This window comes from Nyctibius grandis, chromosome 4 (assembly GCF_013368605.1).
Source record: "Nyctibius grandis isolate bNycGra1 chromosome 4, bNycGra1.pri, whole genome shotgun sequence".
NCBI classification, from domain to species: domain Eukaryota; kingdom Metazoa; phylum Chordata; class Aves; order Nyctibiiformes; family Nyctibiidae; genus Nyctibius; species Nyctibius grandis.
Window position 1 is genome coordinate 89,652,796 of NC_090661.1, and position 13,556 is coordinate 89,666,351.

The following is a 13,556-nucleotide window of genomic DNA, read 5'->3' on the forward strand; positions in this document are numbered from 1 at the left end:
ATTAATTGTCTTTTCCTTTCAGTTCTAAGGCTGTCTACCAATGCTGGTCAATGGAAAGAGCCTGCAAGCAAGGTGACCCATGCATTAGTCAATATTAGGTAAGAAGTAGAAGTTAATAACCATTTTAGAGATTCTTGTGTCCTGTGTGACTGCATTCTTATCGTGACACTTTCACATTTGTTGTATTGAGTTTGGTTTTGAATTTGTTCTCTTTGTTGGGCTAAATTGCTGCTCTAAACAGGGCCCACTGAGACAAAGAGAGGATCTCCAGGGTTTGATTGTCCTCTCTCTAGTAATTCTCTCGGCTCTTCTGTAGACTGAGTGCTTTCAAAGCATGGCACAAGCTGGAATGAATTAATCCTCACAGCATTCTTGGGAGAAGTTCTACAGTAGGGAACAATGCTGTGCTGGCAGAGCAATTGTGGACCTAATGGATTTTTGTTGTTTGATTCTATTGCAGTTCTATGAAAACTATGAAGGGGACAATAAACCAGCTGTAATAAGCAGATTCAAGGCCTCTATTAACATTGCAAGATTTTTGTGTGTGTTTAAAACTGATTATTTAAGGACATTTCTGTATTCTCTTAAAGCTCTTCTTCCTGTTCAAGGGCAGAAGTTATGTTCTACTTGTAAGGCTAAGGAATATCTAGGATTGCTTTTGTGCTGTATTCCTTCACGACAGCAGTAATTTCTTTTCCTGGCTTCTGACACAGCCAGTACTGACCAAGCTGGGTTCTGGGCAAGAGGCTCATGGATCTGTTAAGAGAGAAAATTTACTGTTTATCTCTGGCTTGTAAACAAACCATAAAAGATATAAGTATTTATACTGAAAAAATATCTGTCCGTCACTTCCCTGGTCACCCCAGACACTTGGTCTATGCAACACCAAGTAGCTCAGTACTGCTGCATTGCTAGTACTTATCATTTTCCTCACTACAAAAGAAATGGTGTAGGACAAACTCTCTGAGGGCATTTTTCAAGTCAATATACATCTTACATGTCTATAAACCACCTTAAAGGTTCCCTTAGTAAGTCTGTAAGCTTAATGACATCACATACGGTTCCAGAAGATTTATTTTGCTACTATCCTTATTTTTATTTTTTATAAACTGATATAAATGAACGCTTGTGGGCAGATAATGCACTCAGAGTGAAGCAGCAGAACAGATAGCTGTTGGCAAATTAATGTCACTTAATGTGACATAAAGTGTCTGCCCTGGGAATTCTCTGTATTCCCAGGGAGAGAAGTCTAAACTGGGAAGAGATAAAAAAAGCAAATGGTCACAGAGGGTTTGTGCTCACCTGTGGTTTGTGCAACCAAGATTTTGCATCGGCTCATTTCCTGTTGGCTTAACAGCTGCTTTCATAAAGATCAGCACGCAACTGAGACAAGATGCAGCCGAAAAGCTGGCACCGTCGTACCCCTCCCTGGACAGCCTGTATCAGACATATTCAGTGCATGGTGCTGTCTGCAACCAGTGAAGCCTCTTAACGTTTCTCTTCTAGGCTTTTGGTAACTTTCCCCTGCTCCATCCAACTGCTCATGTATGTTGAAATTTCATGTGGTCTATCACTAGCCTTAGAAGTTTTCATGAATGACTGCTTTTCATTCAGTGAAATTAGAAAAGGTTTAAATTAGAGATGATTCAAGGCCTGGAGAGGGATTAGATTTCAGAGAAGTTAATCTGTTTGACTTAGCCCATTTCCTCTCTCTCACAAAAAAAAAAAGGGAGGGGGCAGGTATTTTGTCTACTGGTTTGTTTTCTTCTCATGGTAAAAATATTACCTTTGAAGGGTTCTTTAACTGAATAGATTTCAGTGCAGCAAGTTGGTGGAAGCTGGAGAACTCCAAAGGTACTGTGCTTTTGTGAAGGTGATTAAGAGTGTGATGTTTCAAATTGGTGACCAGGAGTAGATGCCTTTTTTTTTTTTTTTTTTTTTTGGCAAGAACATGCTCTAGAAAGTTCCAAAAGACTCATCTCCATACAGGGAAAATGGATGAAGTGAAGGGCCTGTGATAACGTAATACTCATTTTGGCCTAAAGACTGAATTCACGTGGTTGAAAGTTGCAGATCACGCAGCAGAAGGACAAGAGGATAATTCTTTGAGGAATGCTTTGAGCCTTCCAAGGTCTGAAGTTTCCTGCAGTCTTGTTTGGAAAGACCATTTTGTCCTGGTCTGTTGGCTGCTCCGCTTCTGCGGCAATGTCTGTAGGAGGACTTAATACTAGGGCCAAGTGTCTGGTGTTGGACCAGGAGTGCAAACTGGAGCCTTGTGCACACGCACTTGTGGCTCTGTGTTGCGAGGAGTCACGGAGATGTTGCAAGCCCAAATCACCAAAGAGAAAAGGGAGAGAAGATACTTGAGAAGAATAGAGCGTTTAGGGCTGTCAGGCTGATGGCTTTATTAGAGAAACACAGTATATTAATAAATGACAATATTATCATAAGATGTAATTATTTTATGCATTGATAAGGACGTGCTGGTTTGAACGTGGCCCAGCTCCCCATTGTCTGAATTGCCTGTTGGTTTATGCCCCTTTGGTTTCCCCAAAGAGTGGTCTTAGTGTACTGTTTCTGCTTTGGATGCCCTTGCCATGAAGGGAATGAATTTAATGAATTTAGAGAAATCCACCTCACATTGGATTTTTCCCTCCGCTTGTTCCATCACTCTGGAAAGTTTTTATGAGCAATGATGACCTGCTTTTTACTGTAGCAGTGCAGCACAAAGTCACGTTTTGGTTTCTATATGTCTCTCATTACAATAGCTATTTAAAAATAAATAAATAAAAATTGTCATTTCCTTATCCTAAGGCTTTTGGTGGGAAAGATTAAAAAAGTGAAAACATCTGTGTGTGCATGCATGTGGTGGGCTTTAGCAAGTGTCTTAAATCCTAGTGTATGATCTCACATGTATTTCTGCCAGGAGAGGGTGGTGAGTTGTAAACAACTTTTCAAGGCTGCAATGCGTTTGTGCTACAGGAGTAACTGTTGGGGAGAAACATAAAACAGTCCTGCTTGTACCCCCCAGTGCTGGATTGGCGAGCTCATCTGATTAATTGCTTTAATACAGAGTCAGGATGAGTAAATCCTAGAGAATCTTTGACATGTTCTTGTTTAAACTTAGCCGCAGAGGGTGATCCCACTTTGTGTATCCTATTATGATATAAAGTGTACTTTTTAGCGGGACCCTGTTCTCCACTAGGCAGTCTGATCGAGTTTTGTTGTTGCTGATTATCTGATTTTTCTAGTCCTTACTCCGGTGAGAAGAGCACTCACAAATGTTCTTTTTGAGTATTGAGAGATGGGGAGACTATTCCTACCTTCTCTCCATACCTCTCCTTTTCACAGACGGTTCATAATTTCTGTCCAACCTAAAGGAAATGAAAATCGAAGAAGACAGAAAAATAATAGCCTTCTCTAGCTGAAATCTTACATACCATACTGGAATGAGTGATGTGTATTGCTGTCCTATCCCATAATAGTGATTATAACATCTGTCTGTGCATTTGTCTCTGTTGTTTACATAAATAATTGAGACATGATGGACTGCAGCACACAGCTGCAGCACTGATGGGGTTAAAATAAGAAGCTGCAGCAGTTAGTGGTTTGAAAACTCACCTTCTCACCTGTGAGGAAACAAGCACATTTTGAAACAAGTAATTTTTTTAAGCTAATAAGCCTCTTTAGGATAACATTGTGCAGGTTTGCATTTAATGAGAATTTTATTAACGCAGGGTTCAAAGGGGCATCTTCTGATTGCTTACACAGTGAGGAAGGTAGCAGCTGAATCTCTATATTCTTTTAATAGACTTTCTCTTGATCAGGATTTTTTTCAAGGTGAATAAATAGATTAACTCAATGATTAATAGACTGAATTTCCCCATTGTCTGAAATTCAGTCCCCTCGTAATTTTTAAAGTAATTTTATTTTTTTTACTGAAACACTTTTAACAAGCAGAGAGTAAGTTGTAGTATGGAATTAGATGATAGGATTTTTCTTTTTTTTTAAAGGTGTTTTATATGCTGTTGTAGCATCTTCTGCAGTCCTCGCTTGGGTGCTTTCATTCACTCTTCCATCTTGCAGCTACTTTTGTTCCACATGAGCCACACTGTGTGATACTTTTTCTTTGTACAGGAGATGCTGCTTCTCCCAAGCTGCTTTTGGGTTCGTAAAGGAGAGATTGGGGATTTGGGGGAGGAGCACTTAAAGCATTGCATGGATGTGTGTAAAATGGTTATGCTTGCTGCCAGTCTGTGCGGGAGCACTCTGAAGGAACATTTACAATTTTACTTGGGTAAAAGAAGGCCAAATTGGGCTGTACTTGTTTGTCGTAGGGTATCTGGCATCCCTGCTTTGAAGCTATAGCTCATGTTAAATTACCAGCACTCCACAGAACGGCACTTATTGAAAACCTTAACAGAGGAGGCGTCTCCATTCAGATATTTGTTAGCAAGTGAGCGGCTGCAAGCAGTCCACATAGTACCTTCAGCATTGTTCCGCTTTACAGCAAGGAATTTAGCATCTGTTCATGGGGAGAGAAGAGTGAAATGGTGCTGACCGAGTCATGTTGTAATGGATGGCTGTAGCATTTATGCAGGATGCATGAAAGGGGACCTGCTGATAGATAAGTGCTTCTGTACAGAGTGGAGGCCTATGGATTACAGTCAGCTGAGACTGTGTCTATATATAAATACGTGTTTTTTACATACACTTCCCTCCTTCCCTCTCTGTACAGATTTAATGGACACACACACACTTTTCTTGCCAATATGAGTAAGAGAATGAAAAAGGGAGGGCAAGCTTAAAGCCTGTTTATTAAAATAAATGGTCAAGAAAATCTATGTGCATATATATAAAGTATGGATATATGTGTATATATTATATGTATATGCACGTATATGTATGTGTGTATCCATATTTGTATATATGGCTATCTGCATATATAAATACCTATACATACACATTCACACACATATATACACTTACAAATATATATATGTTTATATATAAAACACATACACAAAGATCTTGCCTTTGGCAATGGGCTAATCTAAGGCCATAATTTCCAAGCTGAAAAAAACAAGACACTTTCTTGCTTCCAACTCCTCCAAGGTGAACCACGAGTGCTGGCTAAGGATGCTCAGGCGTTATTCCGTTCAGCAGTAGCTGCCAGCAGCAGCGTTGCGCTGGGTGCGTACGTAACCGTGGGACTGACGGACTGTGCAGGACTGCTCAGCTCAGGCTGGCCAGTGCTGAGGAGCAGAAGGTGCTCCGGCATGCAGGTTAGCCCAGTGTGACCTGGAGTTCGTTCCTTATCGATTCGTAAACCCACTTGTGAGGGCTACCAGTGGTGCAATAACAACTCCATTGAATTGTTCACTGAGGTGTGTTTAATGGTAATGACCTCTGACATGCTGTCACTGCTAATCAGTCTGACTGAGCTCAGATCACAGGCTAGTACAAGACAGTCAACATTTTTTTTTTTAAAAGCTACAACCCAAAGAGAAACTCATAAATGTATTTCATTGGTACTTTAAAATACTAACATGGCTTTGCCAAGATTAAGGATCGAGTTGTTACTAATAATGCTGTAAGAAAATCTTTCAAGCTTTATGCACATAAACTATTTGAAGAATTAGTTCATCACATTTTTCAGGTGGTAGCCTGAAAAAAATGATGCTGAAAAACTGAAAGTAAGTGGATTCTAGATGAAGATTCTGGCTTGGTTCTAGGTCTTTTCTAGTGACCTGTAATCACATCACTCCTCGTTAAAGGAGCAAAGTTAGTAGACCCTTCTTGTCCTTTCATGTGTTTCCTGTGTGCTTTTCTTGTTACATAGGGACGCTGGCAGAGCAAAACATCCTGAAATACCACAGTGGTTACAGCAGAGCTTGGTTACTCAGAGTTCATCTGCTACCACTGCTTGTTTTTCACTTGACCTATGGTATTCTGGTATGGAAAGTTTATTTGCTAGGAGCAACAGATTTTGACATGAACAGGTTCTGGCATTAGCTGGCACCTGAGCAGAGGAAGCAGGTGGATTGAAAGCGAAAGACCTCACTTCCAGGCCATTGTGACCAGCAATGTCTTAACAGATGAATAAAAGAGAAAGAAGGAAGCACTCCTGTCTCAGGGTGCATTGTTTCACCTTTTTGTGGCACTCCACCCATGCTTCCAGTATTTTTATTAATGTTTAGGGTTTTTTCTATAGTTGTGTAACTTCAGAGTTTCATTTCTTTTACATTATCTGATTTCTCCTTGAGGTAGCGGTGTTAGTTTTCAGTTATTGCTCTTTATTTACTAGCTGATTCATCTTGGTGTGCTTCTCTTACAGAGCCGTAGCCAATTTCACTCTACTGTAATTTTCCTTCATTCTTTCTCATTCATGCAGTGGCTTAATTAAATGTTGTCTCTGCCACTGGCCCAAATCCAGAGAGCAAATCTGTTAGTTGAGTGGCATTGTATGGACCAGTTCCACTAACACAGCAGTGTGGTGCAGCAAGTCAGGTGCATCCCAGGTCACCTTCCTTCTTTCTGCCAGTAACTCCCCTTCCCAGGCAGCAGTGACTGAAACACTCTGACAATGTCAAGCCTGTTTTCTCTTTAATTAAGGTTTTTTGGTTGCACTTGGGTTTTGGGAGGTGGTTTTTGTTGTTTTTTTTTTTTTTTTTTTATGATGACTTAAGGTTTCTAAAGCTGATGCTGATTTTGAGCAAAGTTGTTTGTGTGGCACAGAAATGCCTCCATCTGAGATGCCATACCACAATTTGCTTTCTCCAATGCACTTGAAAGCCATGCTGCAGGGATCACTTTCTCTCTAAAATTTCATCCTTGTAGTAAGCAATGCTTTTTGGATTGGGCTGGGGATGAACTTGGGAATAGAAGTGATTTATTCCCAGGATGGCAGCCTTGCTTAACTGGCTTTCTTAGCTTCTTTCCAATGCCTGCAATTGTATTGGCCACTTTCATCTCCTTACCTCCTGTCGTGAAGTCAACAGGTTGGCTTTTGAAGAGGGAACTTGCAAAAGGATCCACTTCTGTATTTCAGCTGCTCTGTAAGGATTGCCGTGGAGGTGAGGCATCTGTTCAAGGGAGGATTGTTTGCTGGGCAGAAAGGAAACTCTTCTGCAGCACAGCTGCTGTTTGGCAGTATCTTCCTGAGTTCAGCAAGTATCTTAGTTCATGTGATTCTTGTAAGGTGAACATCTCACTGCAGAGTTTACCCACTTGTGAACCTTTGTCTTCCTGGCCATTTTCATGGAAACATTTCTTCCTTGAGATCTGAATGTTTTGGAAGGTTAGCCAGGATTTGTAGGCTACTTAGCAAAGTTTGCTGAGAAATGGTACATCCATTACTGAAGTATTGCAACCCAGATTTCATCTACTCTGTATCAAATGCAACTACCTTGTAAATAGGGGAATTTGTGTCTGCAGATCTCGTTTAGTGGATTCATGGGTGCAGATTGTGGGATCATAAAATGGAGTTAGTTAAGCTGCTAGCAAATTTTTCTGGAAAGCTGTGTATTCGGCGTTGGAAATCTAATGTTTGGCACATTAGTTTCTGCTTTTGTGCTAGTGAACTCAGGGTTTGGAGCTTTGGGAGAACAGTCAGTAGAGGAGAAAAGTGAAAGAGACTTAGTGTGATTGTGGTCTCCTGTTTGATTTATGTGAGTGACTGTGCACTGCTTGGTCTGAAGAAGCGTGGCACCAGGCAAGAAGTCCTTTCTTGTTTTGCTTGCCAAATACCTTTCTCTGTAGAAACACAAAAATAGTGGAGAATATATGTTATCATTGGGAGTGGTTTTGATTTATTTCAGAGGTGGACATAATATTTATTGGTCAGAAGTTATTTTTCTGACTTGTTTGCAGACATTTTGGTCTTGAATCACCTTGCTGGGCACAGGCAAGTTATGTATGAGCTCAGTAATATGTTAAAGCATGTGCTGCAAAGCTAGGATGCAGTCTTGTAAACATCTCAGGGTTTTTGTTACAGCACAAAATCCCAAAAGGTCTCCTGTTTACGAGAACAATCTTAATTATTTCTCTGGTACTGTGGCTGGCCTGAGTTCAATTCCTAACTGATAGATTTCAACTTTACAGTCGACATCTTTGTTGGTAGTTCTAATGCAGCCAGGAAGCAGGACATGAACAGCCTCTGCAACCAGATTTTCTTGGACCCAAGAACTGGCCCTACTGGAACATGATTGAAGCACAGTTTGAACCAGCTGTTTATAGCTTGTCGAAACTTTGCCCATGCTGTTCTTATTCTTTGGGTAAATATAAGGGACTCTGATCTTCTCTGGTCTCAAATTTAGCTTTCAAAGATCTGCTTTAATGGAGAGAGAACATTAAGCAGCTTTCTTCATAACCCAAACAATGTAAAAATCTTTGTGAGCTTAAATAACACCTTTATCCCTTGAAAAATGATGTAGTATAATGCTGTTTTGCTCTTTCTGTTTAAAAGAAATGTGTTGCTCACAGCAGCAGCCAGAATTATTATTCCCTCTGCAAGTCTGGGCTGTGGGATGTGTACTTACAAAAAAAAAAAAAGGCTTTTCGAAATCCAGTAACGTGTATTTCTTATTATCTTATACTAGTGGGGACCCTAAAATTTGGTTTTGCTCTAGAAATGTAAATACTCTATTCTCTTAATTCTTCCTTTAGGACTAAATTGACGAAGTACCTGCTCATTAAGTACATCTGCTCATTAAGGTAATGAAGTACCTACCTTATCTTGAACTGAAAGCAAGGATAATACATTGTTAGCATGACTGCAGAACTGCAGTCTGTTTGAAGATTGCACCAGAATCTGGAGCTCAGTTCCCAGGGAACTGTGAGAGGAGGGCATCTTGTTTGTAACACTTTGTTCATTAAAAGAAACACGCATCCTAGCTTTCAAAGTTAAAATGTTTGGTTTTTAGGAGCTCTTCCCACTGAAGACAGAGAAGGTTGTCTCACCCTGCCAGCCCAGGGGCTAGCTTCACAACCGTCAGTAAATACCGGTTGGTATAGCCAAGACTAAGGTGAAAGTAAAATATTGCCTGGAGAAAAAAAAAAGGGAGCTCAAGTGAGTTGTGATTTTTTTTTTTTTTTTTTTCCTTCCAAAATGTGAAAATATTTTGGGCTCTAATATCTGTGTGTCCAGATAGAGACCATAAGATACATCAGAGCTTCAGCTGGTCTGAATTAAATTGGCTGTTTGGGAATCCCAGAATGCAGCCTTTTGTTATTACCTTTTTTTAGTCTTTAATTTTTTTTTCTAACTCTTGTAGCTAGAAGAATAATTCAGAAAATGATGGTGTAATGCTTCTGAAGTAGCAATTTCTCCCTTAGCTTTGAGGTCAGATTTCTGTTGGCTGTCTCAAGGGATGGTAACTGTGAAGGTTCGGCAGTCAGAAATGCCCATGTGCTTGGCTGCTTCTCAGCTATCAAAGCCAACCAGATTAAGGTAACAGTGACCTCATGGAGAATTCATCTGTGACGGATATCAGATTCTGATATCTCATGCTGATAAGGGTTTAGTTGAAGGATGTTACTCTGGCAAAACAGCCCCAGTGTGCTTCCTCAGCTGTGCTTCTGTGATCATTTGAAGCAGCTATGAACTTGACAGTGTTGCTGAGGAGCAGGATTCACCTGCCATTCATTCCTACCCTCTCTTCTGTCGAGAGCAGCCTGCATTGTGCAGCTGCATCTAAAGGAGGAGACTGGGGACCTGACCCAGGATAAAACTGTCTAGGCAGGACAAAAAAAAAAAAGAACAAAACAATGTGTTTTAGGCTGGGTCGGTTCTCGAGCCTGGTTCATTGCATACAGAGATGTGAGGGGTTGTGTCAGCCCTGTGGAGGGTGTGTATACAAGCAGCTCGGTGTTGGGGACCACAGGACAGTCCCTCTTAGCAGCATTGACCTCTTTCACCAGTTTTAGGCTAATATACTGTGAAGTGTTTTTTAAATTTATGTCCACTGTCATCCGTGGTCACTGATGTGACTCTTTGCAGGGCTCTAAGCACATGTTCTCTTGCTTGTGCTGGTATAGCGCAGGGTGGTTTTTGCAAACTGTTCTTGCTGTTAAGAGAAGTACCAACACAACCATTGCCTAAAGCTTCAGTTTGGGTACTGGGCTTGAGACAAAACTACCAGGAGCCCAAAAAGTGAGAACTTGGGTGCTACTTGACAGGGAGTCTTGAGTAGGAAATTGCTGATGTATTGAAGGCATCTTGCTGCAGTGGACTCCTGTTTGATAGGATATAAAAACGTGCTTTCATATGTATCTTGTTTTGAGGGTGGCCAAAAGTGGAGTGATCTTAAATGCTCCCTGGCAAACCTTTTGCCTGACTTTGCTACAAGACTTTGAAAGCCCAAAAGCTTTTTCATGTTGCTGCTTTAGTGATTAATTAGGTCATCACTTTGTGTTTTAATTACAGTGACATTGTTATTCTCATTAGTTGTATTATGGAAAGTTTTTGAGTCGGGATGGGATGGGAGGTAATGCAACCTTTGTGGCCAAGCGAAAGATGATTTCAAACTTTAGAACACTGAATTTCAGTGATGGCTTTGAGTACTGTGAAAAAATGCTTCTATCCATTATAGAAAATGTAGCTGATAAGTGCTTTGTGGGCAGGATAAATACCTTCTATTCTAAACAAACTCGTGATGTTGCCCACACTTTGGATGAGGAACTTCAAATTGGATCCTTCTTCCAGAAGGTTGTGTGTTGTGTTAATTAATGTAAAGCTCTTGCTGCTGACACAGGGGTGTGCATGTGATATAATTTATATAATGTCCTTCATGGGGTGTCTCAAAAGGCTTAACAGGGAGCCTCTTAAGCAGGGCAGTGTACATGAACAAAGGCCAGTTGCTTTTACTTATACTTAAATAATTATTTAATGTCCTCCTTATAATTTTGCAACACTGTGTGTTTGCTTTGGAATCTGAGCTTGACATTAACTTTTCATGGACATTTGAGATGAGCCTGACTGAGGCAGATGTTCCTTTCTAAACTCTGAAAGCAATAGGTCAGTGTCATGGTTTAACCCCAGCTGGCAACTAAGCCCCATGCAGCTGCTCGCTCACCCCCCCTCGGTGGGATGGGGAAGAGAATGGGAAGGGTAAAAGTGAGAAAACTTGTAGGTTGAGATAAAAAAAGTTTAATAGGTAAAGTAAAAGCTGCGCACACAAGCAAAGCAAAACAAGAAATTCATTCACCACTTCCCATCAGCAGGCAGGTGTTCAGCCTTCCCCAGGAAAGCAGGGCTCCATCATGTGTTAACGATTGCTTGGGAAGACAAACACCATCACTCTGAGCATCACCCCTTTCCTTCTTCTTCCCCCAGCTTTTATATGCTGAGCACGACACCATATGGTATGGGACATCCCTTTGGTCAGTTGGGGTCAGCTGTCCTGGCTGTGTCCCCTCCCAGCTTCTTGCGCACCCCCAACCTACTCACTGGTGGGGTGGGGTGAGAAGCAGAAAAGGCATTGACGCTGTGTAAGCACTGCTCAGCAATAATTAAAACATCCCTGTCTTATCCACACTGTTTTCAACACAAATCCAAAACATGGCCCCATACTAGCTACTGTGAAGAAAATTAACTATATCCCGGCCAAAACCAGCACAGTCTGCCATATGTTGTTCTTGATTCCTTTGTTCATTAGCGTTTGAAAGCTGTGGTTGCTTTGAGGCTAGCCCATGTGTGAGATCGTGAGCCTTTTTGAAGGAGCAGACTGTGCTATTCTCCCTGGCTGGCACCTGTTTTTCTTCCTTGTTTGATGACTTCCACTCTCAGGATAAGCTTCTGTCAGAAATGAAGAGCCACAAAACAAGATTGCTCCAAGATCTTAAGTTTAACTGGGAAATAAAGTAAGTCAGATTGCAGTAAGGGAGGTTCTTCCCAAATTCTTCTCAACGTGAGTGATCCAGTACTGGAACAGATTGCTCAAGGAGGTTGTGCAGTCTCTGTCCTTGGAGTTATTCAGATCTTGCCTGGACAAAGCTGTGAGCAAACTGGCCTGACTGGCCCTATGCTGAGTATCAAGTTGGACCACATAACCTCCAAAGGTCCTTTCCAACCTAACCCATTTGCTTTTAGAGAGCGGTCTTTTCACTGCATGGTCAAATGGTAAAAGAAGCAAGAAACCTTGTTTTCTTTGATTGCACTGTGCTATATGTTAGCTCTGGTCCAACTGGTAAAGATGCTGAGTAGAGCACTTACTTAAATCAGCGGGAGCTTGTGGTGCTTGGTATCTATTTTCTTTGAAAGATCAGTAAAGGGTAAAAACTAGAGGACTCACAGTATGTGTTGCTGCAGATGCCCAGTATTGTCTGCTGTCTGTGAACTTACCAGTAAATTGGATCCTGCTGATGAGATCCAACTATGCAACTCAGGCATTTGTGAGAAGAAACTATTCTCAGTATGATTAATGCTGTGGTTGATGATGGGGACAGAAAGCGCTTCTTTGAATAATACCTGTAATGGCACATTCCCCCATGTGTGTGTTCAAAGGAAGAGTCTATGGTTATATGAAATTCAGAGCATTTAAGAGGCAGTTAATGACAAGTGAAAATGATAGCTAGGGTAGATTAATTGTTAAATGAATTGTGCCTGCACTTGCTGTCATTTTAATGTGGTATCGGTCTAATTTTAAGTATGATGTTATATAGCAGGAAGGCATAAGGAAGCAATACTGTGCATGTAGGTTCTGGTCAGAGGAGTTTAAAGGCTTAGCCATCAGGAGTTTTTCTTGAGTGTAGCCATCTTTTTGCTGTGTGTTTTTTTTTTTTTTCCTCTCGAGTACCAAAATCTGTATTGTGATTAATTTTGCTTTTATAAGTTTTTCCGTATGCTTTTTTTGACAGTGCAGTAAAGTAGTATTTACTCATATGTTTAATATGAGTTTTGTTTGAACTTTTTTTGGAATGAGACGACACCAACTGAACTTGGTCTGGAGCACAGCTCATGGATTTTTTTTGTCCGTTTCACTTTATCTCCAGGACTATTTATTTAATTTTGATTTGGCGTGGGGCTACTTTAGATTCATGCCTTCAATCTGAGTGGAACATAAGGGAAATTATCAGGATGTAAGAGGACTGAAAGCAGCCAGGCATAGGTCTCATCCTGTCATTACTCTGAAGAAATCTGCCTTTTGAATTGATCCCGAGTGACAGTGGGGCAGGAAGGCGCTGGCAGAAGCTGTATTTCTCTAGCAAGCTTTTTTCACACGTAGCCCATAACCTCACTTTAGTGAATTTTGTGTGGTTTCTAGATGAAGTGAAATGTTGCCACATGTCTTTTGGTAAAGTTTAGTGGTTCCTGTTAAGACTTTGATGCACCGAATGGTTCTTGGGGCCCCTTTTTTCTGTCTGATAACACTTTTTTGTTTTTTAAAGCATTTGCTGTGTTTGGAGTGGAATCAATTTGGGCCCAAGGACACCTAGAGGATGTGAGCTTTGATTGCTTTCAGCCTGCTAATCTTCATGATCCAAACTGTGCTCTCAGGCAGAAAAGCAATAATGCCCTCTACACAGTGAGATAGGAAAATACTCAACAGAAAGCC

General features: G+C 40.9%; 1 protein-coding gene across 5 annotated transcripts in view; it reads left to right on the forward strand.

Annotated features, from left to right (window-relative positions):
* Positions 1–13,556, forward strand: part of ARMH3 (armadillo like helical domain containing 3) — a 131,435-nt gene that overhangs the window by 59,710 nt on the left and 58,169 nt on the right. For all 5 annotated transcript variants that reach the window (XM_068398340.1, XM_068398342.1, XM_068398341.1 and 2 more), the window contains one exon: positions 23–98. In XM_068398340.1, the coding sequence (XP_068254441.1) occupies positions 23–98 (76 nt within the window). The remainder of the gene's footprint in view (positions 1–22; positions 99–13,556) is intronic.